The sequence below is a fragment of the Sphaerodactylus townsendi genome, linkage group LG02 (genome assembly GCF_021028975.2).
Source record: "Sphaerodactylus townsendi isolate TG3544 linkage group LG02, MPM_Stown_v2.3, whole genome shotgun sequence".
Taxonomy (NCBI): Eukaryota; Metazoa; Chordata; class Lepidosauria; order Squamata; family Sphaerodactylidae; genus Sphaerodactylus; species Sphaerodactylus townsendi.
The window spans coordinates 164124086-164150830 of NC_059426.1; the positions used below are offsets into that span (position 1 = coordinate 164124086).

Here is a 26745-nt window from a genome sequence, read left to right on the forward strand (position 1 = left end):
ACGCTAAGCATTTCAGTGGCGGGGCTAGGGGCTCAAGCCTCTCATGGATACGGAAAACAATTCCTGTTGAAATATTCACTCCAACACATCTGGGAGGCTTCCTGCAACATGTATTTCCTGTGCTCGGACACTCTTCCTCCCACAGCAAAATGGCTCCAAACCTTCCATGACACAATTTCCCAGAGGAAACAGTGACTAGCAGATGACTATGGACTGGCAAAGATAAGGAGATCTACAGCTTGATAAGCGGCATTTATTTAGAGTGACAGCCCACGGACAGGACAAATCCAGGAAATGCTTCCTTTTTTGCCTGTAGCATTTTCTGTAGACAGCTACAAATGCTGACTTTAAAAGGTGCTCCGTTATCTGATTCAGCACAAACTTTACCTTGTAAGTTCCATAAAAATCTGTCCAACATTTCTGTATTACAAAGACTCTTGAATCACAGACATGTGACTGCACTGAAATGTCAAGTCTGCTCAAGTCATTAGGTGACACTTTCTTGATGGCACTAAAATCTGGGTCATCTTTGGACACCAAAAGTCTACAGCAGCTAGATTTGAGTCCGGTAGCACTTTAGAGATTAACAAGATTTTTGGGCTGTCAGCTTTTATTTTATTTTATTATTTTATTATTTTATTATTTATTTATTCATTTGTTTAAAAAAAATTACCCCACCCATCCCCAAAGGGGCTCAGGACGGCTGTACAACAAGATAAAACCACAAACAAACAATGATAAAATCATAAAACATTACAAAAATCTCACTACAGTATCAGCAATATTAAAATAACAAGATGGCGACTTAGCACAATAACCCCCATATTCCCTAGGAGGCCAATGAAAGAAGATGTTAGCCCGGTTGGCCATCTGGAAAAGCCTGGTGGGATAGCTCCGTCTTACAGGCCCTGCGGAAACTACTCAAGTCCTGCAGGGCCCTGATCTCATAGGGAAATATATTCTACCAGGTAGGGGCCAGGGCCGAAAAAGCCCTGGCCCTAGTCGTGGCCAGCCAGTTATGCTTTGGGCCAGGGATTATCAGTAGGTTATCCTCTGAGGAGCGGAGGGACCTAGTTGGACAATATGGGGAAAGGCGGTCCCTAAGGTATGTGGGTCCAAGACAGCTCACAGCCTTTTTGAGAGTCAAGGCTCCAGTATCTGACGAAGGGTGCTTTGACTCTTGAAAGCTTATACCGCAAAAATCTTGTTGGTCTCTAAGATGCTACTGGGCTCGGATCTAGCTGTTCTATTGAAGACCAACACAGGCTCCTCTCCTGAAAAAGTCTAGACCAAATACTCATTGTTTATATATACCTCTCCAAAGACCGCCTGGCCAGTCTCAAGGGTTCTCACCAACAGCTGTTACTCCACCAAAAAACTACCATATATACTTGAGTATAAGCTGACTTTTTCAGCACATTTTTAATGCTGAAAAAGCCCCCCTCTGCTTATACTCGAGTTTATACAGTAATTCCAAGATGGCGGCCGGAACTGGGGCTGCTGTACAGATCTGGTAAGCATGTTGCTGCTTTTTTTCTAACTCACCAGAGAGCCATAAAACAAGCTGTAAGGACAGCCTGCATAGCATTACAACTAGGTTGTGTGTGTGTGTGTGTGCGCACGTTAAAAGAAACAGAGGCATTTCTCTCTTAAGGGTTATTGGTGCGTTGCATTCTAGATGAATACAATTCTTCATACAGTAGTTTACTGCCAAATACTGATGTTGCTGAAGACAAAGACTTTCTTTGGAGCAAAGTTTAGGCTGGCATGGCTATGAATTCCAGAATTATTCTACATTTGGAGGAAAACAGGGGTTCATTTGTGTTCCTAGAGTGCTGGAAAGCTGCTCATCCCTAATGCAAACTCTGTTAAGCAACTCTATCTCATCTTGCTCCCAAATCTTCTGTTTTTAGCTGCTACTGAGTCAAGTTCGAAGGCTTATACTCGAGTCAATAAGTTTCCCAGTTTTTTGAGGTAAAATTAGGTACCTCAGCTTATACTCGAGTGTATACGGGTAGTTCAGTTGCACAGCAGCTGTCTTGAATTGATGGATCCCCGGCAGCAGCGCAAAGATTTACTGCACCGCTGCAGAATCATAAAAACGTGATACTCCACCATAGCGAGAGCCTTTGCTATGCATCCGGTCTGCTTTTTGTTTTGAACTGTGTGTCATAAAATCAGGTTGCTCTCCCCAGCCACCAGAGCACTTTTCAATCACAGGAGGAAAGGAAAGAATCTGCCTCCCTTTGAGCGAATCTGAGCCAAAAAATGGCATCACACCCAAGACACCTCGTCACCGATTCAGAATATGAGTCCCTGGGATTTAGAGACTTTTGCAAAGGCAGCACATTTGCCGTTGGCTTTCATCCCCCACAGGAAGTGCTGCTTACCTTGGCAACCAACATTTGCTGCTGATTTTCGATCTGTTGCTGTTGCCTGGCAGCCATATCCTGAAGTTCAGACAGTGTGAGTTCCACACGCGGATTCCCGACCTGGGGAGTGGACAGAAAGCAACATCAGATCGTCACCAGATGCTGTGAGCTCCCAGAAACTTTATATGACTTCTAAAAGTCGGCCACATTATTTAATAAACAATCCTAAAGACACTGGCTGTTGTGGGTCTAACAGTTTTTGCTCTTAACATTTCGGCCGCATCTCTGGCTGGCAGCTTCAGAGGCATGTCACGGGGAGAGGTGTTTTTGTGGCACAGCGTGGAGTGATTCTATGGTGGGATATATGCTTTGCCTACCTCTCAGGGGGCTGAGGAACATTTGCATGCGTCTGGGTGGAGTTCCTCCTAACTATGGTTAATGAGCAGTACATTCTGCCCTTTCTAGTGTTCCTTTTTTAAAAATCCAGATTTGTATGATAAAGCCTTACAGTATTCCAGGGCATACTAGCAGGCTGCAAGAGACAGAGTTCCTTGAAAGCCACCATGTTGGATGTGCATACCTTTCTTTCTCTATGCCCGCCCACCCCCCACCGACAGGAATGCTCCATGCAGCATTGATCCCACCCCCTCTGTGAATACATGAGCAGCTACATTATATTGAAGCAGGAAGTTAAGGACCCAGGCCATGCTACATGTAAACCCCAGAAACAGTACCAGCGCCTAGAGAGTGGAGCCTTAGAAACTTGACTGGCTTATTTATTTATGTAATTTATACTTTGCTTTTCTCATGAAGGCTCAAGGCAAATTATACAATGTAAGTCACTGCATTCAATAAAACAAGATATCTGATAAGCAAAGTAATAGGATATGATTATAGGAATCTGAAATCAGAGCGTAATTATTTGACATACGTTAGCAATGCCAGAGAGTGGAATTATATTGGTAGATAACAAGGTAGTGAGAGCAAGATATTATATACAGTGAACAGATAATATGTACTATATACAGTAGAACTCCCTAAAAAGCTGATTCCTTCAAATACATCTTTCTTGAACCCCTGCATCTTAACATAGTACAACCGCATTTACAAAAATAGCCCTCCTGAATAATTCTGTTTTACATAGCATGCTGAATGCTGCAAGTGTGGAGGGCCTTCCATTCCTTCTTGGGCAGGCCATTCCACAAAATTATCTCACCCGCTGCTGATATCACCCATTTGCAGGGTGGTACCAGGACAGGGCCCTGGTCAGATAAATGAAATTGTTATGGTGGGGAATGGGGAGTCCTGCCGATATGATGGTCAGTCAAGAAGGCAGAAAACAATCAACTGGATTAATCCACAGGTGTACAAGCTGTTCTCAATTGAGAAGAAGGAGAAGGAGAAGAGGAGGAGGAGTTTGGATTTATATCCCACCTTTCTCTCCTGTAAGGAGACTCAAGGTGGCTTACAAGCTCCTTTCCCTTCCTCTCCCCACAACAGACACCTTGTAAGGTAGGTGGGGCTGAGAGAGCTCCAAAGAACTGTGACTAGCCCAAGGTCACCCAGCAGAAATGTAGGAGTGCGGAAACACATCTGGTTCACCAGATAAGCCTCTGCCACTCAGGTAGAGGAGTGGGGAATCATACCCAGTTCTCCAGATTAGAATCCACCTGCTCTTAACCACTACACCATGCTGGCTCTCCATTAAAAACCTGAAGACTTCACACTAGTAAAATGTCTACCATGATGTAGAAGGCAAGGGCAGAAGGAGTCATGATTACAGAAACATGGCTAGGAAAGGAGGGCACTCAGCTTCTGCACTCGTTGGTTAACCGTTGTCCTACAACAAAGATGGCCTGAAGAGTGATGCTTAATTTATATGCCAGCCAGTCGTATTATATGGAAGAAACTGAAGCACTGCTCTCAGAGACTCCTTCCTTTACACCGGGGATCCCCAACCTTTTTGAGTCTGTGGGCACATGAGGAATTCTGACACAGCATGGTCTGCATAGCAACAAAATGGCTGCCACAAAACACCTGCCACAGCTTCAATACCACAGTGTGGATCCTTTGCTGCAGTGGCAGCTTCCGCCAAAGCAATACTTTTAAAAAACTGCACAGACAATCAAATCTCCAGTAGAAAATAACTTGGGCAAAAGCCCCAGCTGGCTCCACCTACTTCCTAAAAACACCTGGTGGGTGCCACGGTGGCCACAGACACCATGTTGGGGATGCCTGTTCTCCTGACTCCTGAGCCAAATCAGGCCACAGCCCACTTGAAAACACGAGTTCCCTGACAGCATGCAGGAACTCCAACCTGACTCATGTCAAAAGTAATATCCACTTTGGCCCTTATGTGTGGGTGAAGTGCCGTCAAACTGCTTCTTACTTATGATGACTTTATGAATTCATGTTCTCCAAAACGTCCTGTCATTAACAGAGTTGCTCACATCTCATGTTGGATCTTCTTTTTCTGTTGCCTTCAATTGTTCCTAGCATTATTGTCTTTTCCAATTACGCTCGTCTTCTTATAATGCAGTAGTGGCGAACCTTTGGCACTCCAGATGTTATGGACTACAATTCCTGCAGATTCTCTTAGGGAACCCAGTAATGAGCCAGCTGTGCCCAGAAGGCAAAAGCAAAGGCAGTTGCTGCAGAAGCAAAGGAGAAGTGCTCGTCTGGCAGCAAGGTATGGGAAAATAGAAGTATCTACATCTGATGAGGATTAATTCCTTGCAGAATCCCAACCCCTGGGACAAGGCTCTCTGTATAAGCCTTGCTGTGAGCCTGCTTCTGCTTGGGTGCAACAAGTGTGTTTCCTGTTGCTCCCGTGTGCCCGGTCCACTGTTGATCTCCAGCCTGTTACCTGATCTCCTGGGCCGTGACCTGTGGAACTGACCTGTGACTGCACCTTCACCTGCCACCTGCTTTGACCCCTTGGACTGGCTCCTAACTATGCTCTTGTCTGCCGCCTGTTCTGTCCTGCGAGACTGGACCTGACCACGCCCTGCCTGCCTGCAGCACAGTACCCTAATATGGGAGCCACAGTCTACTAAAGACTACTGAAAACTGCAAAAGATTTTTCCTGCGATTGGTCTGTTGTGGAGTATTGAACTTCTGCAGAAACTTAAAACTTCTCTCCAAGGGAGGAATATTTGCCTCCCTCAGTGCAGCTGCAGCTCCTCTCTTCCAGAAGCCTCTACTGTACTAGTTAGTAACCAGTAACTATGCATGCAGCACACATGAATAGCAACGTCATGTCACAGAAGCCCAGCGCTAGTGCTGACGCTCGGGGCATGCTGCAGTATGTGGAAGCAGCTTTTCCATCTCACAAAGCGGGGAGCAACAACAGAGAGGAAGCAACTCCTAACGCACAGGTGTCAAACTCGTGGCCCTCCAGATGTTATGAACTACAGTTCCCATCATCCCCTGCCAGCATGATACTGGCAGGGGATGATGGGAATTGTAGTCCATAACATCTGGAGGGCCACGAGTTTGACACCTCTGCCCTAACGCTTTGCACCAGATAAATGGCAATGCCAAAGGTTAAGTGTCTCGGCGTTTCTCTTAAATCTGGGTTGACCAGGCTGCCGGCACCTGATAATGACCTCTTTCTTCCATTCCGTTTGTGACATGGGAACAAAAGCACTGCCTGACTTGCCTGCCTGACTTGTTTGTCCTGCTGCTTAAATGCACTTTACAGCTATGTTTGAGTCTATCCTATATTTGTCTGTCACTCTTCACTTTTAAAAAAACCCAAAAAACCTTATTGGAGAACACTGCTGAAATGAAATGGCCCAGTATCAGATCATAATCGTGGAACACTCAGGTTTCTGGCGTTCTATTGTTTCAGTCTTAGTATTAATTCTTACACGTAGTGTGGTTTTAGATGCATTTCCCTGGCCATTGAGCGCACTAAACGCAATGGGCCTTCTCACGACTAAGTGTCCACAGGATTGTTGCCACGTGCCCCAAGCTAATCCACATTTACTCAGAAGCAAGTCCCATTAAATTCAATAATATATACTCTCAGAACAGCGTGTGACACAGTGTCAGCCTAGGACCGGGGACAATCAGGTGTGATGGACGAGAAATAGCCTCCATTTTAAATGGTTCTAGCTAGAGACGAGTTTGTTACAGGTAGCTTAAATGCTTAGGCAAGCAAGTGCAGAAAATAGCTGTGAAATTATTGCCTGGAATATCAAAGCGTGTTATTGTGGCCTGTGGACTAGTATTTCAGAAAAACAACACTATGCCTCTTTCTTAAAAGTTTCAAGGCTGTTACTATGGAAACGTGGCCAAGCAATCCAGCCACACGAAAACTTAATACGGGATGGATAGAAAGATCTAGAGGAATGCTCTGCACAAGTACCAATATCATTCCCTGCTGTGTATAAAAGGTCTGACTCCCACCCTTTCATTTGCTGGACTTTGAATAAAAACTTTTCCAACCTTCTTCCTGACTGGTGTACTTTGTTTGGCTGAAATCATAACAGGAAGCAGCCCAGTTTGGCTACCAGGTTTGAATTCCTGTTCAGCCATGGAAGGGGCGACTCCAGTGGTGGGATTCAGCCGGTTCGCACCATTTCGGCAGAATCAGTTGTTAAAATGGTGCTTGTAAACAACCAGTTGTTAAATCATTTGAATCCCACCACAGGAACCGGTTGCTAAATTATTTGAATCCCACCACTGGGCAACTCTTCACAATCTCTCAGCCTAACAGGCTGTTGTTGTGCAGAGAAAGTGAAGGAGAAGAAAATGATACCCTTTGGTCCCAATTAGGGAGAAAAGTAGGATGTAAATATAATTTACAAATAACTTGTGCATGGGACTGCAGCTGCGTCTAGCCCAAAAAATTGGCTGCTTGCAAGAAACGACTCCTTATTTTTGCTTGAAGAAAAAGCTGTTTGAAATACACTTTGCGTGAGAAAAAAAATAAAAAAATGCCTTGACAGAGAAAATGCTTGAAAGTCAGTATTTTCTCTGGATTTTTTCCCCCTCATGGTGTCTCTTCTACACCTTGTGTGTGGCAGAAGTGAATGCATCTCAATCATAAACCAGGCTTCTCAATGCAGAACTACCACACCAGCCTACGACTATTACAGACAAGTGACAGACCTGCTGCATTCCTTTTCATTTCCTCTGAACCATCACTGTTTGAGCCCTCAGGGCTGTGGGAAGCTATACCCAAATCAAGACCTGAGGATGCTACAATGCTTGTATCAAAGCTGCAGCAAGCACCTTGTTGCCCTTGAAAGGGCAGAAGGCTGGGCAGTCTGGAAGGAAAATATGCCACATCCGGCCAATCTAGATACTTCCAGCCTTACAAATACAGCAGCAGTGTTTAACTCTCTGTTCTTTTATGACTACAGAAGGTCCAAAAACATATCAGTATTAATTTTCATATATTTTTGTGAAAGTAATGGGCTTCCTCCTTTTGAACCTGCAGGATAAGATTTCTGTTCATACATGCAGAATTTCTGCAATTGCCTTCAGATACCATTAACTAAGGACATTTATGTATAGCCTTTCCATTTCCCCCAAAAAACCACATGCAACCCATAAAACCATAACCAGTATAATAAATATGGTATGATTCTCCAGAAGCAATGTGGGCAGGAAATCTGAACAGAGGATCTCAAACTATACATTTTCAGGATAAAGGTGACACCAGATTAGAGAATTCATTCGCCATTTCCTGGACCGCCTTTGTTCTAGAATGCTCCACTTGGTTCTTAGTGCCTACCTAGTTCTGTTCCCAAGGCACTAAGACCCAAGCAGAGCATTCTAGAACAGAGAAGGTCCAGGAAATGGCAGATGAATTCTCAGATCTGCTGTCTTCTTTACCCTGAAAAAGGTTTTTTTAATAGCTAGGCTTAGCTTGTGCCAAACAAAATTAGCAGAAGGATCAAGGTACAAAGGTGAATGCACTTACGAAATGGCATATGGTAATGATATTAAAAAGAAAATACCATGGGAGGAAACAGGCAGAACAGTGAGACAGGTGGACTACAAATAATGCAAAGAGAAATGAATGAATTCTGTCAATCTGTCAGATCAGACGAAACACACCCCAAATTGGCACTTTACACAAAGCTCATATATGTTGCCCTCTACTACAATGGTGGACTGCCTCTGCTTATCTTCTGCCATGAAAACCCTCTGGGGCAGGGGTGTCCAACTCTGGCGCTTCAGATGGCCATGCCAGCAAGGGCTGATGGGAATTGTAGTCCATAAACACCTGAAGCACCAGAGTTGGATACCCCTGCTCTGGGGTCACCATAACTCAGCAATGACTTGATAGTGACTTTCTACCACCACCAAGTGTCACATCTTATATCTGTATCAGAAGCAGATCTGGGTTTTAAAGAATGGAGTGAAATTTTACCCACAACTGGGTATGGAATTCCAAAATTAGAAGAAAACAATAACAAAACAAACAAACAAAATAACACTGCCATGTTCAAGTTCAACTATCCATCCACTAAATGATCAAATGAACTCAAGGGCCTACTGTTCTCCTAGAACTTAGAACTCTGCCAAGCAAATCACAGAATACCATGACAACTACTTTCAGTTCTAGGAATACCTTCTCTAACACAGTTGGTTTTGCTATGAGGAGGGGGAGGGGGAAATCCCCCACCATTAATTTAATTAGCTAGCATGGGGGAAAGAAGGGGGAGGGGGAAAACATCAAGCAGATGAAAACCTGCAGTTTTACTCGTGGCTGCTTCCTTTTCATCCACATGGCAAAAGAATGACTGAGGAAGAACAAGCACGATTCCCCTTCAGTCTCCAAACGGTGATCTTCAGAGATCGGCACCGAAGCTCTCAGCCTCCAAAGTAGGGCAGCCAGCCTTTGAACATCAGAGAGCTCAGAAATAAAAGCACCCTCCAGACGACAGCTCTTCCTTGAAAGGTCTAGTTAACCACTCAGACTCAAGCTATTAATCTCATTCGTTGCGATTCACTGTTAAAATTCAGACAAGGTGGGCAATGGAAGACAGAAAACCTCGCAATCCTGCAAATCCAAGAAGCCCCATGTCCGAAGACGATGCTCAAGGGACACAGGACTATGTTCTGAATGCTGCCGGCTTCTCCAAGCCTTGATAACTAACTTGGCTCTCTGCTCGTAATTATTAATAGCTCGCCAGGTGACATCACTCACCTTTCAAAACAAACCTCAGCCTATCCCATGCCAGACCGAAAACATCCTCCGAGCTCCACCAACAAGAACAATGGAACTCCTACTTTTATAATATATACTTCAAAACAAACACAAAACCTGCTGCAAACAGCTGCTCCCACACATTCCACAAATTCACTCGGGGAGGAACATACCGCTGACTTGTACATTTCTGTATACGAATCTGGAGGAATCCGGCTCAGCAGCAGAACTCCCGATAGCTAACCGCTCAAAGTTAATTTTGGTTCACACTCTAATGTGCAAGACCTTTTTTTCTGAAATGGTATCTTGTTTTCAGGTTTGCTGCTTTCTTACATCTGGGCAATGTATTTGGTGAAGAGAAGGTTCAGAGGTGACATGATAGCCATGTTTAGATATTTGAAGGGATGTCGTGTTGGTGAGGGAGCAAGCTTGTTTTCTGCTGCTCCACAGACTAGGACCAGGAGTAATGGGTTCAAGGTAAAGGAAAAGAGATTCCACCTAAACATCAGGAAAAACTTCCTGACAGTAAGGGCTGTTTGACAGTGGAATGCACTACCTTGGAGTGTGGTGGAGTCTCCTTCTTTGGAGGTTTTCAAAGAGAGGCTGGATGGCCATCTGTCAGGAGTGCTTTGATTGTGTGTTCCTTCATGGCAGGGGGTTGGACTTGATGGCCCTTTGGGTCTCTTCCAACTCTACGATTCTATGATTCTATGTTCAGGAAACTTATTCCCATTTTGCTTAAAATGTGGTAAGTGGAACCTCCCCCGCCACATTTAATCAGATCCTCCAATGAAAATGTTTTGCTTTCACACACTCCAGTAACTTTATGCTAGTCTGCTGCGCCAGTGGAAAGCTGCCATTCAATGGCCATTCAATAATGAATTTTCTTAAAGCAAGAGCTAAATTACCAAGAGCTAACTTACACTGTGCCATGTACAAATCAGTATCTGGAGTTGGAAACACCATAAAGCAGAAACATGTCTTTGTACAGACATATCTTCCCAGCAAGTGTTCATGCTGTTTATAACATGTAATTTTTGACGTTCAGACAGGCAATGTTTTTTGGCAACATGCTTGCCATGCAAAGCGCAGATCTAGCAATGTCTTAAGTCCTTCAGAAAGTTCCTTCAAATTGTGAAGCTGCATGAGTGTTCATGGACCTCATGGCAAAATGGACCCGTTTATACGGGGGACAAGGCACTTCTAAATTACTGACAGTATACCTCATGACAAAATGCAGACCTAAAGAGCCCAAGTCGTAGCCATCTGCTGCACAAATTACAGCTGGTATTCAACTGACCCACATACTAGATACACCTCACTGTGCAGGCAACGTCTCAAATCTGTGCCCTTGAAGAACAGATGGAGTCCCCGAGACAAAGCGAGGCATCTGGGTAACATCCCTCTTGTATCATCAGTTGGAAATGGGGTGGGGGTGCGAGAAGAGGGAGAAGAACAAGAACCACCTACACAGTCTTCACAAACAATGAACTCTCAAATGCTTCCCAACGAACTCTCAAATGCTCTCAAATCTGAAGAGGATCTCTGTTGGATTCTCTCAGACAAGGACTTTGGGAAAGAGATGGTGACATTTGCTTGCCCTAATGTCTGGACCGTGGAACACCAATCTAATCACATAGTTCTGAAGTAAGGAGGCCGGAGGAAAACTCAGCTCCCCCAAAAGGCAATGCCACACTATTTACCAGCAGCCACCATTTTTTTTTAAATACCTAAGACTGACAGAGGGTCAGAAGGGAATTAGTGGTACCGAGAACAAAGGAAAGGGTACTGGGCACAATAGTAATAGGAGATGGGTGTCATATGGAGCCATGGCAAGATATTTTCAGGCAGGCTCACTAAGAGCCCATCTCCTCTTTAGTGTTGCCTGCTTATTTCTATGCTTCATTCTGCAATCATGAAGGTGCAAGATCTACTGGTTGTTGTGGGCTTTCTGAGCTGTGTGGCCGTGGTCCGGTAGATTTTTTGAGCAACAGTGAGCAGATCTGGTGAGCAGCAGTGGCGTAGTGATTAAGAGCAGGTGCATTCTAATCTGGAGGAACCGGGTTTGATTCCCCACTCTGCCGCCTGAGCTGTGGAGGCTTATCTGGGGAATTCAGATTAGCCTGTGCGCTCCCACACATGCCAGCTGGGTGACCTTGGGCTAGTCACAGCTTTTCAGAGCTCTCTCAGCCCCACCTACCTCACAGGGTGTTTGTTGTGAGGGGGGAAGGACAAGGAGATTGTAAGCCCCTTTGAGTCTCCTACAGGAGAGGGAGGGGGGATATAAATCCAAACTCTTCTTCTTGTACTTCTCTCTGTGATACACCTCTGAAGATGCCAGCCACAGATGCAGGCAAAACGTTAGAAACAGGATCTACCAGACCACGGCCCCACAGCCGGGAAAGCCCACCACAACCAGTTGAGTCCGGCCATGAAAGCCTTCGACAAGACAGTGCAAGATCTACCTCCCATAACAAAAAAAGCAACCTGAGTTTTCCCAGATACTTCACCCTACACAGCAAGTAGCTTCCTCATTCATGAAATGGCACAAGAAATTCTGTAAAGCCTTTTTCCCTCCCTCACTGTGTCACACACTCAACATGCTATTTAATAGTCATGGTTCGACAGGGCTGTAAAAGTATTGCTCATTCGTAGCGCCAGCATCAAACTTTAACGGTGTCTGGTCGAGCAAATTATGAGACTGCCAGCTTGAGAACAGCCCGAAGTGGCTGGAGGGGTGGGAAGCATCAAACTTGCACATGCTTGCTTTGGTCCCTGAGGGGTCATGGGACAATTATTACACAGCAGGCCATTGCAGCTGCTCTCTTCAGAACTCTCTGTTCTAGGCCAATGTTGCAGGGCTCCCACCTTGGAAGTGATGCTGGTTTCTTCTCTGAAGGACTTTTGCAACAAGAAGCATTAGTCTGAGCTAGCAGAGCACAGTCCCTTTTGATTATCTTATTGTAACAAGCTGTTTTTCTTAGTATCATTCAGTTTGACAAGCCCTGAAGTTCCACGACGAGGTTGGCATTGAGTCTAGATTTCCGGCTACCTCATTCTTGCATAGACGGCTGGTTTGTGACACATTTACGTACCTTTATGGATTTTTATTTGAATGGTAAAAACATAGAGAAGTTTTAAAAGTCTGTTGTCACTGCACTCCAGTTGGAGACTTATTTTTGTCAGTCTTAAGCTGTAGCCCTGCGGTACAATTTTTGTGTTTTTTTCTGCCTTGTGCTTGTGTAGCGCTCCCTTTTTCTCATTATTTTTTAATCATATGTCTGTTTTTAGCTGATGTTTTATTTGTATACCGCCCTGAGCCCTTCGGGGATAGGGCGGTATACTAAATTTAATTAATAAATATAAATAATAATATAAATAATAATATAAATATAAATATAAATATAAATATTAATATTAATAATAATAATAATAATATTAATAATAATAATAATAATAATAATATATTATGGTGGTTTCTTCTCTCTGAGTTGATTAAGAGCGTTCAATAGCCAAACCCACCGAAAAAGATTCGTTTTGGAAAGGTGGCACCCTAAAATGAGGATTTCGGTTCTCAAATTCTTCTGAAAAGTTACATCTTTGGCAGAACTCCAGTTACGAGAAAGGGATTTACTGTGCTTCAAATGCATCAAAAGTCACATGCTCACCTTCGTTCTCTAAAGTATGAGGCTCGTCTACGGTTTATTCAACACTGAAGAAAATGTACTGTGCACATTAATTTAATCAGTGCTCGGCATTATTACTCCATATCTCCATAGAACCAACATAAATTATGCCCTGCTTCAAAATGAAAGGAGTGGGCAGTTTTCCTGGCCAAAACCGGAAGCTTCCACCCTTTACAATAGCTGCCTTTTCATATAACAAGCAGACTCTGCTTCTGTACGAAGCAATCACGATATAAATCTTAAGGGAGGAATACCAATTCTGTTTGAACTACATAAAATAGAACATTTTCTGATCTCCGCCTGTGTGACATTATTGCCAATGAAAAGGTTTCATCTGTATCTCCACCTCACTTTTTTTTTAAATTAGGTCAAAAACTGCCTGCAGCAGAATCCATTTGGAAATCCAATAACAATACCCGTGGATCCCCTTTTAGCTTCATGGAAAGGAACGTGCTGATCAAACCCAGATAAATCCAAACTCAGTTTCTGGAATTAAAAATCAAAGGAATACACACACTATCTAACCGTATCCGATAAACTAGGGCCCCACGCCAACCTTTGCTATCTAAAAAAGCTGTGGTAAAAAAGTATCCAATCATTTAATTTGGGCTAGTTAACCGGGATGTTACCAATCAAATAACATTGTCCCATTTCTGATTATATAGAATGGCATCTGCAGACAGTGGGACACTTTGACGACGTGAAGAATTCAATCACCGCCTTTTAAGAGCAGCCACCCTCTTTGTGCCACCCAACACACGCTGACACAATTAGATCAGTCTACATAATAAATACTGAAAGCTGCTCAAAAACAAAGGGAGGCCTTTGGATTCTACCTTGCAGAAATCCTGCCATTTTATAACTTTTCCATAAAGTTTCAGTGAGGGGAATAGAACCCACACGGGTACTTGGCAATACAATACTCGGGGGGGGGGGGGGGGGGGCTAGATACTAGCTCCCTGGTGAAAACCTAACGTGCAGTTTGTCTTTTTTGACAACTGCTGTCATTTGAGGCAAAGTCAAATTATTTCTAATCAATTCCAGCACCTGGAATAAGTTTAAACACATTAGCTCCAAAGCAGCTAAGGAGACAGACCACCTACAAACTACAGGGGCACTCTTTGTATTTGTTATGGTTAAAAGATGTAGAAAATCGAAGACTGGTAAATAATGTTGTGACCTTCATTCATTCTCCAGCTATCAAAGTTGGGACAAAGCACAGACCAACTTGTTTACAGCACATCTTTACTCAAGAGCAGTTATGAGTCATTGCCGTGCTATGTGTTATAAACAGAGTTTCTTTAAAAATAGACCTTTATATCTGGATTCTTCTAGATACTAAGAAAGGGGGGGAGCACCATATTTTGATATGTTGCAGCCCGCTATGGTTAAGCCTCATTACACATTTCTCAAATAACATGATGACTACCTTGTTATTGTTAGGTCTTGAACCTTAAGCCAATAAACAGACTCAGCATTGTTGATCGGAAGCGTTTACTGATAAGCACCGAAGCTTGGCAAAGCCAGTTCTAACGAATCTGGCCTTTGCCACCCCCTTGATCAGTCCCCCGTTCCGTTTTCCCAAGAAGTTTGAAAAAAAAAGAGTTTGTGAAGCTGAGGCACCCCAAGGTGATAGTGATAGAGAGCCACCTGGCATCCTGCCCCCACGGAACAATAGAACAACACTGCATCTTATGAGACCAGGGTGTCATGATGGGGCTGTTGGGGGAGGGGGAGTTGCTTTTGCTTATGAAGGTGCAGTGAGTGCAGCGTTCTCATTTCTGGCTGCGGCCTTGGAGTTCTGCGGCTGGGAAGAGACTCCAGGCTGGACAATGCGAACTGTCTGCTTCTCATGTGGGGGTGGGGATCTCACACTCGCATTATCAAGAGTCTGGCGGACTTTTTGCCAGAACTCTCTTTCCATGTTCCTGACATGTCTGCAATAAAAGCCTTGAACCAGTCAAGTGAATTACTGTCTGAATGGGGAATCTGACACAGGGGGAAGCTTAATTATCTATGGAGCATATGAAGCAATAAAGCAAAGATCAAGGGAAGAATGCCCCAGATGACCATGGTAACATAAAGCAGGCTGGTTACATAGATCTTCTAGCAGCATTGATATATAGTTGTAAGCAGTTTCATTGAGTTAGGAACATATCTCAATCAAATCACTAGAATCCCCCTGACAATTATGCATTTTCCAGAGGTAATGGTAAGCAATGCTTACACAAATGATGCAATGCATGAAAGCCACAAAGTAATTCAGAAAACAAACACACTGAAAATAGCCTGGGAGTTAACTTGATCCTGTGAAACACCATAACATTTTTGGGTTTGCCCAACTACCGGTATGTCGTCTTATTCAACAGTTTGCAACCCCTCCTTTGAATGCAGCTGGCACACTCCAACCCATGTGTTTCAGTGTACCTTTCCAGAGTTAAGCATGCTTATAAAAACAAAACTGTTTCTGTACTGTTAAAAATTTCATTCATTTCATTTGTTACTTTCAGGTCACCCTTCCCCGCAAGCAGGCACAAGGCAGTTCACAATAACTCACTAGGCAGCAGTGGCGTAGTGGTTAAGAGCAGGTGCATTCTAATCTGGAGGAACCGGGCTTGATTCCCTGCTCTGCCATTTGAGCTGTGGAGGCTTATCTGGGGAATTCAGATTAGCCTGAGGAAAGAGATTGTCCTTTGAGATTGTCAGCCCCTTTGAGTCTCCTTATAGGACATAAAGGGGGGATATAAATCCAACTCTTGTTCTTCTTCTAAAACAAAAATTATAAAATCTGGGTACCTTAACAACAATCCATATATAACCAGAGAATGAGGAGGAAAAAAATGGGGGAAAAGGAAGCCAACTAGTTGGGTTACCGTGCTACCCTCAACTATAGGCCTGGCAGAACAGCTCTGTTTTATAGGTCCTGCAGAACTGTAATAGGTTTATCAAGGTTCGGGTCTCACTGGAGAGAGGGTCCTATCAGGCTGAGGCTGGAGCCAAAAAGTACTGGTCCTAATTGAGGACTGCCAGACATTTTTCAAACCAGGGGCCACCAGTAAGATGTCAAGCGCTGAGCAAAGATCCTTCTGAGGGTTTTTTTGGGGGAATGGTGGTCCCGCAGATACAAAGGTCCTGAACTTTTAGAAGAGTTTGAAGAGTCTGGATTTATATCCCCCCTTTCTCTCCTGTAGGAGACTCAAAGGGGCTGACAATCTCCTTGTCCTTCCCCCCTCACAACAAACACCCTGTGAGGTAGGTGGGGCTGAGAGAGCTCCGAGAAGCTGTGACTAGCCGAAGGTCACCCAGCTGGCATGTGTGGGAGTGTACATGCTAATTTGAATTCCCCAGATAAGCCTCCACAGCTCAGGTGGCAGAGCGGAGAATCAAACCCGGTTCCTCCAGATTAGATACACGAGCTCTTAATCTCCTACGCTACTGCTGCTCCTTTTTAGATCCTTAAACGGAAATGTCAATCCTTGCAAAATAATGTGTACAGGGAAAGATGCTTTTTAAAAAAGAGTTATCACTTTACAGCTAATGAGCAATGCAGCAACCTTCTTCAATACTTCATTTTCTCCCAGGGTTCCCCTACTTTAACAATTCAGGAAGTTAATTGCTGTCTACAAGCCAAGTTAAGAACCCTGCGGTGCAGCATGGAAAACAGCAGTACTGTAGTCAAAGCTCTGTTGACCTGAGTTCGATCCCCACGGAAGTCAGCTTCAGGTGGCCAACTCAAGGTTGATTAAGGCACCTTCTGCACGTGCAGAATAATGCGCTTTCAATCCACTTTCAATGCACTTTGAAGTTGGATTTTACTGTGCAGAATAGCAAAATCCACTTCCAAACAATTGTGAAAGTGGATTGAATGTGCATTATTCTGCATGTGCGGAAGGGGCCTCAGTCTCCCATACTTCCGAGGTCAGTCAAATGAGTGCCCAGCTTTCTGAGGGTACATTAGTGCAGACGACTGGGGAAGGCAACAGCAACCCACCCCATGCACCAGTCATGACCTGGTGCTTTCACAGGAGACTACCTTAACAAGCCAAGTTGACAAAACGGTCCCCCGGCCCTACCGCCAATAAAATCTGACAAGAGATGAGCCTCAAATCTTCGTCTGCAAACTGCTGATCAATACCAGGTTGAGTTCTCCATCTCTTCTGTCAGGCACAGAGCCCACCCCTCCCAAATCCTTCATCAATACGGAAAGCTGTCTCTCTGCATCCATCAGCAATCAGCGAATGGAAAAGGCTAGTGGATTTTGCCAGCAGTGAAAGACCTAATCGTGACAAGAGCACGCCAGCTGTCAGGTCTCATCAGCCTGACGCTCTGTGCTTTTCATATTCCATCGAGAACACCGAGCAAAGTTCTCCTTTTGCCGCGGATGACAGGTTTGGAGTTCAAAACTCTTTTCGTTCGGTACAGAAAGTTTTAAAGCTGCCTTTGTGGCAGGATTGGCAAGCTGTACAAAGCTGGATGTCAAAATACAGGGAGAGATCATTATGATGCACTCCTCTATCACACTGCGGCAGCCTTCGCTGTTCAACACAACAGGGGGCCGTGTTGACTGGCCCGCACTGAAATTTGCTATCTTATCGCCAGATGCAGACAGCGCAAGCGAGATAACAGGTAATTTGCAAAAGAGGGGAAAAAAGGAAACGTTTACAGGCCAATTGAAGCTCTCCTTGGGAGATTTGCAGATGAAAATAAAAGGGGAGGGGGGGAACCCAGATGGCATAACAATATGCCGCACAAGAAAATAATATTAAAACCACGGGGATGTGTCACAGCTGAAACACAATGAACCAAAAGCACCAGTCAGCTGTAATGAATACATTTCCTCACCCGTTCCAAACCCCAAATCAAAACAGCAAAACTCACGAGCCTGCCCCATCAGAATAATTTGTTTTTAAACAGCAAACGAGAAAGAAACGAATAGAAAAAGGCTTGGGTAGATTCTTAATAGCACTCTGAGATGACTCATTATTCAAGACTTTCAGTCCTACCCATGAGGAGGACACCGGGTGCTAATAAAGACAAGACTCCCAAAATAATGGTTAAGCAAGCAAGTTGTGATCTGAGAGGCTACTGGGTAGGGCCGGAGGATCTCCTAGAATTACAACAGGTAATCTCCAGACTATTGGGATCAGTTCCCATGGAGGAAAGAGCTGCTCTGGCAAGCAGACTCTATGGCACTATAACCTGATGAAGCCCCTCTGCCTTTTCCAGGTTCCACCTTCACATCTCTTGGAATTTCCCAACTCAGAGTTAACAGTCCTATTGCTGGGTCAAATGGCAGTTATATAATGGTACTAGGTAGCCATAGGTGAGCCTCTGTGGTGTCGTTGATACAAGGCTGGATCAGAGAGAGCCAGATTCAAATCCTGCATGTGCCATGATGCTTGCTGAGTGACACTGGGCCAGTCTCTCTCAATCTAACTTGCTTCACAGGGTATTGTGAAGGTGAAAATGGAGGTGGGAATAACTGTAGTAGAGTAAAATAGTACAAAAATAAAACAGCTGTTCTGCCAGGCTAATGATGAAGAAGAACAGTTTGGATTTATACCCCATCTTTCTCTCCTGTAAGGAGACTCAAGGTGACTAACAAGCTCCACTCCCTTTCTCTCTCCATACCTTGTGAAGCAGGGGGGACTGAGAGAGCTCTGAGAGAACTGGGACTAGCCCAAGGTCACCCAGCAGGAATGTAAGAGTGTGAAAACACATCTGGTTCACCAGATAAGCCTCTGCCACTCACGTGGAGGAGTGAGGAACCAAACGTGGATTAGAACCACCTGCTTTTAACCACTCCACCACACTGGCTCTCCGGTGGAGGACAGCAACAGTATTCCACCTACTGGCCGCCTCTCCTCCTCCGTTCCCCTTTTCCTTCACTCCTTCTTTCCTTCCCTCCCTGTGTCCCCAATATTGGTGTGAATGGTGGTTACAAGGGGTATGGTTTTAACAGAACCTTTATCCCTTAGTGGAGTCTATGGGGTCGAGATACAGTGGATTTTATTGCTATAAATGATGCACACCACCCTGAGCCCACGTGGGGAAAGGCAACCTATTAAATTAATAAACAAACAAATAAATAATTATTCTTTTCAGATATTCAGACTCCCATCGGTAATATGGGGATAATAGTGATCTGCTATACAGGACTGTTGTAACCGTTACTGTGAGAACTTTTATAGAGCACACTGAAAACAAGTTACTCAACCTCTTCTTTCAGCTCCTGCCCAACTTTGTATTCTTGGCCTGCTTTCTGAATGCCTTTGTGAATACAGTTCCCTGGGTGAGAGCTACCCTTTTATTTTTAACTTTGAAAGGAGGCTTTTGATTTTTGATATCAAAAAATGTCACCAGCGTTAACCTTTTCTATGTTATTTCCGTCTTCATACTGGATCTTTCTTCTGTGCTGAAACTGCCAAAACATTCAAGTGCTTTTAATTTCACTTTGTTAGGCTTCCTGAAGGCTGTTGCTGAAGTTAGTGCCATTAATTAATTTTCTTTGGACCAGCATCTAGTAGGTTTTCATGCTGACACTTACAGCATTTTGGAAGACAGAACATTGTAGGACAAAATGCACCCCAACCCAGACATTCCAACATAGCTGTTCTGAGTGAACCATGATGACCCAGTCCTGCCCCTCAACTTAAAGCCCTCGTGATACCAGACTGATGTGTTTATTTTGATCAAGTTGCTTCAATCTCTACATTGGAACATGTGGGGGGGGGGGAGAAATTGAGGGAGGGGAGGGGAGAAAGGGAGGGAGGGGTAGCATGCAAGGGAGGGGAGCTTAACATCTGCACATGGCCCACCCACCCTAGCAGAGGGAGGGGGAGAAGAGAGAGGGGAGGGGCCCCCCAGCATCTGGACATGGTCCACCCACCCTAGTGGAGGGAGGGGAGGAGAGGGAAGGGAGGGGAGGGGTGGAATGCAAGGGAGGGGAGGGAGGGGGGCGGCATCTGGACATGACCTACTCACACTAGTGGAAGGGGAGGGGTGGCATGGAAGGGAAGGGGAGGGGTGACATGCAAGGGAAGGGAGGGGAACCACAAGGGAGGTTCAAAGAAGAGATTTGTATATTTTCGTCTTCCCATGGCAGCTCCTCCCTCAAGATTGATGACTGTAAGGAACGACAAGATACACAACTTGTGGATCTACAGTTAAAAGTAGGAATTGTTAGAAACAGCTTCCTAATTCTCACACAAGCTCTTGCTATACTTACGTAGTGTACCATTACTTACTCCACATCCCATTTATGGGAGTTCTCCGATACTACGGTAAGGAGCTGAGTTTTGGGAAACGAGGGCTGCGGAAGTTCCACTCTGCAGTAATCTGGATCCAATCCACTGCAAATGAACTGTGTTTTGGTAACAAGTACAAATGCCTTTTTCAGATAATCATTTTTGCATGTGATGTTTGTCGCATGGGACTCAAATACTAAATTGAATCGAATAGTAGATTGTTTCATTTTTTTTTTGCCAGCACTCTTGACTGTGGTCTAAACGAGCCATTCCATGAACACAGTGGGCACTTTAATATCTACTCATGATTAGGCTCGGAGCTCGGCCGATCCGAGCCAATACATCCAAGCCTGGCCCGAAACCGAGCCCAAATATTTTCAGCATTGACTAACCCTACTCATGATTCCCAATAATACATATTTTTGAATTGTGATTATGACATGGAACGGTACATTGGTACTTACCCAGAAGGGACCTTCTCCTGGTAGGCGATGAGGGCATCTTGGATGGGTGATTTCCAACCTATACTCAGGGAGGCAGGACTAAATGATGTCACTTCCTGTAGAGGCTGGAATCCATCTTAGATCCCCAGTATTCCGTTGACACAGCAGTGAGAGAAAAAACTCTATTGTCTTAAGAAGTATAACAGGAAGTAACGAGAATTACATATTAACGAAGAATAACATTGAAAAAACGAACAGCAATCACGTAAAATTGTGAGGAACTCCAAGTATTTTGTAACTAACTACCCCAAGTTATAGAAGCATAAAAACGAAGGAATGATTAATTTTGGAGACTGCATAGAAAATGCCCCCAGGGAGGGCCAAGACGCCCTAATCGCCTACCAGGAGAAGGTCCCTTCAGGGTAAGTACCAATGTACCGTTCTCCTGGAGGCGATCTCGGGCATCTTGGATGGGACCTCCCAGAGCAGTGTCCCGAAATGGGTGGGAATGTTAGTCTCCAAATATATGTTCGAGCACTCTAGTTCCAAAAGCGGTCTCGTTAACCGCCATGGAATGTAACCTGTAATGTCTGATGAAGGAGGAGGAGGAGGACCATGTGGCCGCCCTACATACATCCTCCAGGGGAATATGTCGTCTGAATGCCGCGTTAGTTGCGGCACTCCGAGTGGAATGAGCAGTGATGTCACTAGGCACAGGTGTGTGAGATGCTTTATATGCCTCGGTAATGCACATTCTGAGAGTGTAACTGAGTGCAGCTTTGGACATCTGAGCTCCCGCAGGATTGTAGGCTAGCGGGTAACATTTTATGAAGAGGGGATTCAGTCTGGCCTGATGTTCTCTGTTCTGATGATAAATGACTTGAGTGCCCTACGGACATCTAAGGTGTGCCAAAGGATTTCTTTGGGATGGGAAGGACTTGGACAAAAGGTGGGGATGATCACCTCCTGCTTCATGTGGAACCTGGAAGCAACCTTTGGGACAAAGGTGGGATCCAATCTCATAACTGTCCTTGTGAAAGATGCAGAGCTGGGAGTTAACGGATAGGGCCTGCAACTCTGAGATTCTTCTGGCTGTAGTGATGGCAATCAGAAAGAGAAGTTTCATGCGAACCCATTTCAGATGCACAGAACGGATGGGCTCGAAGGGAGGTTTGGTGAGAGCTGAAAGCACGATGTTAAGCCTCCATGAAGGGAATCGATGGACTATTGGAGGTTGTTTTTGTGAGACCCCTTTGAGGAATCTAAGGATATCTGGGTGCCTGGACAATGGTAGACCATGAACCTTGGGCCAAACTGTTGTGAGCGCTGCCAGCTGTCTGCGAAGAGTAGCACTTCTAAGGCCCTTCTTGAACCCAACCTGGAGAAACTGTAAGACCCGAGGGACAGAAGGGCGCAGTGGATCGATACGGGCCTCTTGAGCCCAGGAGAGAAAGGCCCTCCACGAAGAGTCATAGATCCGAGAGGTTGATGGTCTTCGGGACACGATGATTGTATTGATGACCTGATCGGAATAGCCTTTTTTGGTTAGGGCCCCCCGCTCAAGCGCCAAGCGGTCAGACAAAACCACTTGGGGTTGGGATGTACTACGGGTCCCTGAGATAGCATGTCCGCGGGAGTGGGCAGCCTCAGGGGTGCAGAGGTTGCCAATTGAAGGATTGAGGAGAACCATGGTCAGCTTCTTGGGCCAACCATGGTGCCACCTAGAATCATCAGCCGGTGGTTTCTCTGACCAGATCTTCCTTATGAGCTCGGGATTGACTGGAGTGGGCGGATAGGCATAGAGGAGCTCCCTCGGCCACGGAGCCGGCTAACGCATCTAACTGCTAGTGCTCGGAATGAAAGTACCTGGTGAAGTGGCATCGAGGGAAGTTGTGCATTCTGTATGCGAGGCAAAGAGATCGACAGTAAGCAAACCATGGCTCATGCGTGATCAGCTGGAAGAGTGACGGGTGGAGCTTCCACCGGCTTTCCATCACCCGGCATTGACGGGTTTAGCCAGTCCGGCTTCTGTGTAAATGCTCAGGTTCCCCTGTATGTGCTCTGCCGACAACGATAGGAGATGTTTCCTCGGCCCAGCGTCAGAATCTCTACTGCTTTGTAGATGGAAGATCGGTGGGATCTTGGACCCACCCTGATTGTTTAGGTGGGCCTTCGGGCCGCCGACATGTGTTGTCGGTTCGGACCGTAGAAGATGACAAACCCTGGATTCCTGCGCGTTGGACGGTTGTCTGAAGCTGCTAAGAGAATAGCCTCGCGAACCTTCTAGGAGGTTGATGGGTAGACGCGGTTTGGGTCACCCGCCCAGAGACCTTGTGCCATGTTGTCTTCCTAAGCGATGCCCCCCATCTCAGCATAAGGCTCGAGATCTGTGAACAGCTGCATTCGTTGAGGGTAGATAAAGACTTTCCCTTTGGAGAGATTTTTCTGGTGAGACCACCAGCGAAGGCTGTCGCGAAGTTGATCTGTGATCTGGAGGGACCTGTCCTCCTTCCTCATGATGTGGTATTGGTGAGGTTGGAGAAACTGTTGGAGGGGGCGCGCATGGAACCTTCCCCACTGAAGCATATCGATGACCGAAATGAGGAGTCCCATCAGCTTGGCTAGCTGAAGAAGGGAAGCTCTCCTGGCCAGGAGGAAGACCGCTACTAGCCTCTGGATCTTGAGAATTTTGGACGGCGGAATGAAGAGGCGGTTGTGCACCGTGTCTATGGTCGCCCCAAGATGTTCCATTCGAGTGGCTGTAATCAGAGAACTCTTCTGCAAGTTGACTATAAACCCGTAGTGTCGAAGGGTGGTCAAGACGACATTCAGGTCTCGAAGGGCCTGGGCTCTGGACCCGGATCGAATCAGGATGTCATCCAGATATGGGTGGATGTGGAGACCTTGTTCCCGCAGAGCCATGATGGGCGCCAGAAGGACCTTCGAAAAAACTCTCGGGGCTGTGGCGAGCCCGAAGGGAAGAGCTTTGTATTGGTAGTGCTCTGAATGTGCCATGAACCTGAGAAACCGTCGGTGGAGTGGATTGATGGGGGACGTGAAGATATGCTTCCGTCAGGTTCGAGGGATGTTAAGTAATCGCCTGGGATGAAGAGCCTCTCCACAATGGGATCTCAAGGTTTCCATCTTGAAGTGACGTAGGCGCATGAACCCAAGTTCACGCATCAGCTTCAAGTGTTCCAATAGGGATGGCACACCAGTCAGCCAAGGCTCTTTTTGGATAATGGGTAAAGAAATGTGAGTAAACACCGCAAGAATGCTCTGAGGTGGGTACGGGTTCCATTGCCTGTATACTCAACAGATGGAGAATGGCTTGTTGCATTCTCTTCCATTTGTCTGGATTGCATTGAGGAGGGAAGATCCGGAATTTGGATCTTGGGAAGGTTGAAAACTCTAGGAGATAACCGTGTGAGATCTAATTCTTTTGGGTCCCCAGCCGGTCGCGACATGGCCGCCCACCCATCGGGTAAAGTGTTGAAAAAATTGCAGACGCACCTCCCACCTACTGGAATGTGATTGTAGGTCAAGATCTGGGCGGCCGCTCCGTTGGAAGGCTGATTTGCCGCTTCTATTGCTCTTGGTCGGGTGATTGTTGGGACGTAAAGCGAACTAAGCAAAGAATCCCCTCTCTGCTAAAAGAAAAGGATTGTTGTTGTGGGTTGAGGTTGTTGAGTAAACCCACCTCCTGCCATCTCTGGGAGTTCGTGGCAAAGTGTGCACTGGAGTGCCAAATGAGGTGTAAGGCTTGTGGTGGTAGAGGTAGAGCTCTTTCTCTGGCCTAATGTACCTAGGGTATAGGGATTTCTTTATTTCCCTTGGTTTCCAACACCTCAAGACCGCATCCAAATCTTTTACCAAAGAGCCTGGTTCCATGATAGTCATAAGTAGACACCACTTGCTTAGAGAGTGGAAGTCCTGTGGACCAGGCTCTCAGCGTTTCAAGCCTGTCTCCTTACCACTCACTCCCAAGGCTAATGCCACGTGAAACTCAGGCAGGAAGCGGAATCAAAGGTGGAATCTGCCTCCAGTATGAAACGGGCGGTGAGGACTCCACCTTCTAAGCCCTCTCTTTAAAACTCCTGCGCTTCGAGGGAGGATCGCATTGTAAGCAGCCTCTGCAACCAGAGGATGGAGGCTCAGCTATAGTGGAAGAAGGGGCCAGGGCCCCAATGGTGGAGGGCAAGTCTGTCATGAATCCCTCTTTGGTGGGAAAACGCCAGCTCCGCGGGTTCTAAGTGTATCCCTTAGGGGAGCCCCTCCCCGTCTCTTTGGTGAGACACCTTTCAACTCCCACCAGATTGGAGAGCAACTACCGGTGCATCAATCAGGGGAGTTTTAATGATATTATGTATGTGCTCAGGTAGTATATATAGGCTCTTGAGATGTGAAGGACAGCTCTTACTAGCCTCCAGATTTACCCATTGCTTTTTTAAATTCTTTTCAAAGTACTCAGGGAGTGGAAAGGCTTCTGGGACATCCTCCGTCTGGGGGAAAATTTTAGTGGTCCCTTTAGGGACGCCTTTGACTGTTTTCTTGGAGGATGGGAGGCCCTCGGGGTCCTCAGCATCCGCTGGGTCCTGGAGTTCTAAAGTGGAGATAGTTTTGGCTACGGATGTCATTAAGGCTAAATCCTTCCCTTTCTAAAAAAAAAAATCTTAATGAGTTTCTTCTTTGGGCTCCACAATGTCCCTCCTCCCCCCTTCCAGAGAAATGTGCTCTGAGGAATGCCATTCCCATTTCCACTTTCACTGAATTCCTCCTCCCATACTCATTAAGAGGTATATCTCGGCATAAGCCTTTGAGGTGGAGGGCTGGGGAGGGGGAGGGGAATTGGAAGAGGAGCTAGACGAGCGTCTGCGTCTATACCCCCTCCTAGAACGGGACCTGCGTCTCCCTCTGCGTCTGCTTTCTTTGTTCTTGTCATGGAGAGAGATCTCCTCCCTCATTGCAGCCCTGAACATATTCATCAACTGGGGAGCAGGCATGCTAGCCCAAGACGCAGGGTCTGTGAGAGTGGGAGCAGGTTCGCTTTGGGGGCTTCCCTCCCCCAACGGGTCCCTCTGATCTTGCCTGAGCTGCGAAGATTGCTGGGACGCCGTCTGGCCGTCCGCTCGCTCCTGGGTCCCACGACGCTCCCCCGTGCCGCAGCCGCTGGCATGGCTAACACTTAAAAATTGGGAGCGTGGGGGGGAGTGCGGAGCTACACCTTCCACGGCCCGGACTGGGACGCTGGTGCTCCTGCGCCTTGGCAAGGCCCTGCAGGGCTCTAGGCGCGATTTCTTGGCGGCAGGGGCCTTGTTCTTTCCGGCCTGCGCCGGCTCCTGAGGTGCCGCCGAAGCCGCCGCCGCCGCCTTCGACGCAGCAGAGGAAGAAGCGGAGAAAACCTCAGCCGAGGTCTCCTGAGCAGCGGTCTTCTGTTGCCCCCTTCTGATTGCTGCTGCCTCGAAGTGCTCCTCTCCTCGCCGCAGTCTCTTCCGGAAGACTCCAGGCTGGGAGAAAAAGGAGCTTGAAATGCCGAGACGCTTCATGGCGGCTGCCACGGTTGCTTTAAGGCGGCCCGTTTAGGTGGGAAAAGAGGGATAGCCGTTCACGAAAAGACAGGAGCCGACAATAACAATAGAAACACACACACAGAAAAACGGAGAGAATAGAATTAGAGCTGAGAGAAAATTAGGGTAGAGAAATATAAATTTGCTTGGAGCCTCTCACAAGCACTGCGCTCCCTGCTAGGCAGGAACTAATACTGGGGATCTAAGATGGATTCCAGCCTCTACAGGAAGTGACATCATTTAGTCCTGCCTCCCTGAGTAT

At 46.0% G+C, this 26745-nt stretch overlaps 1 protein-coding gene across 9 annotated transcripts in view; it reads right to left on the minus strand.

Annotated features, from left to right (window-relative positions):
* Positions 1-26745, minus strand: part of PPP1R13B (protein phosphatase 1 regulatory subunit 13B) — a 99520-nt gene that overhangs the window by 26090 nt on the left and 46685 nt on the right. For 7 of the 9 annotated variants that reach the window (XM_048485579.1, XM_048485580.1, XM_048485582.1 and 4 more), the window contains exon 5: positions 2391-2492. In XM_048485579.1, the coding sequence (XP_048341536.1) occupies positions 2391-2492 (102 nt within the window). Of the gene's footprint in view, positions 1-2390; positions 2493-9081; positions 9192-9384; positions 9414-26745 lie in introns of those variants that run through there. The other 2 variants (XM_048485584.1, XM_048485583.1) reach the window with 2 other exon arrangements.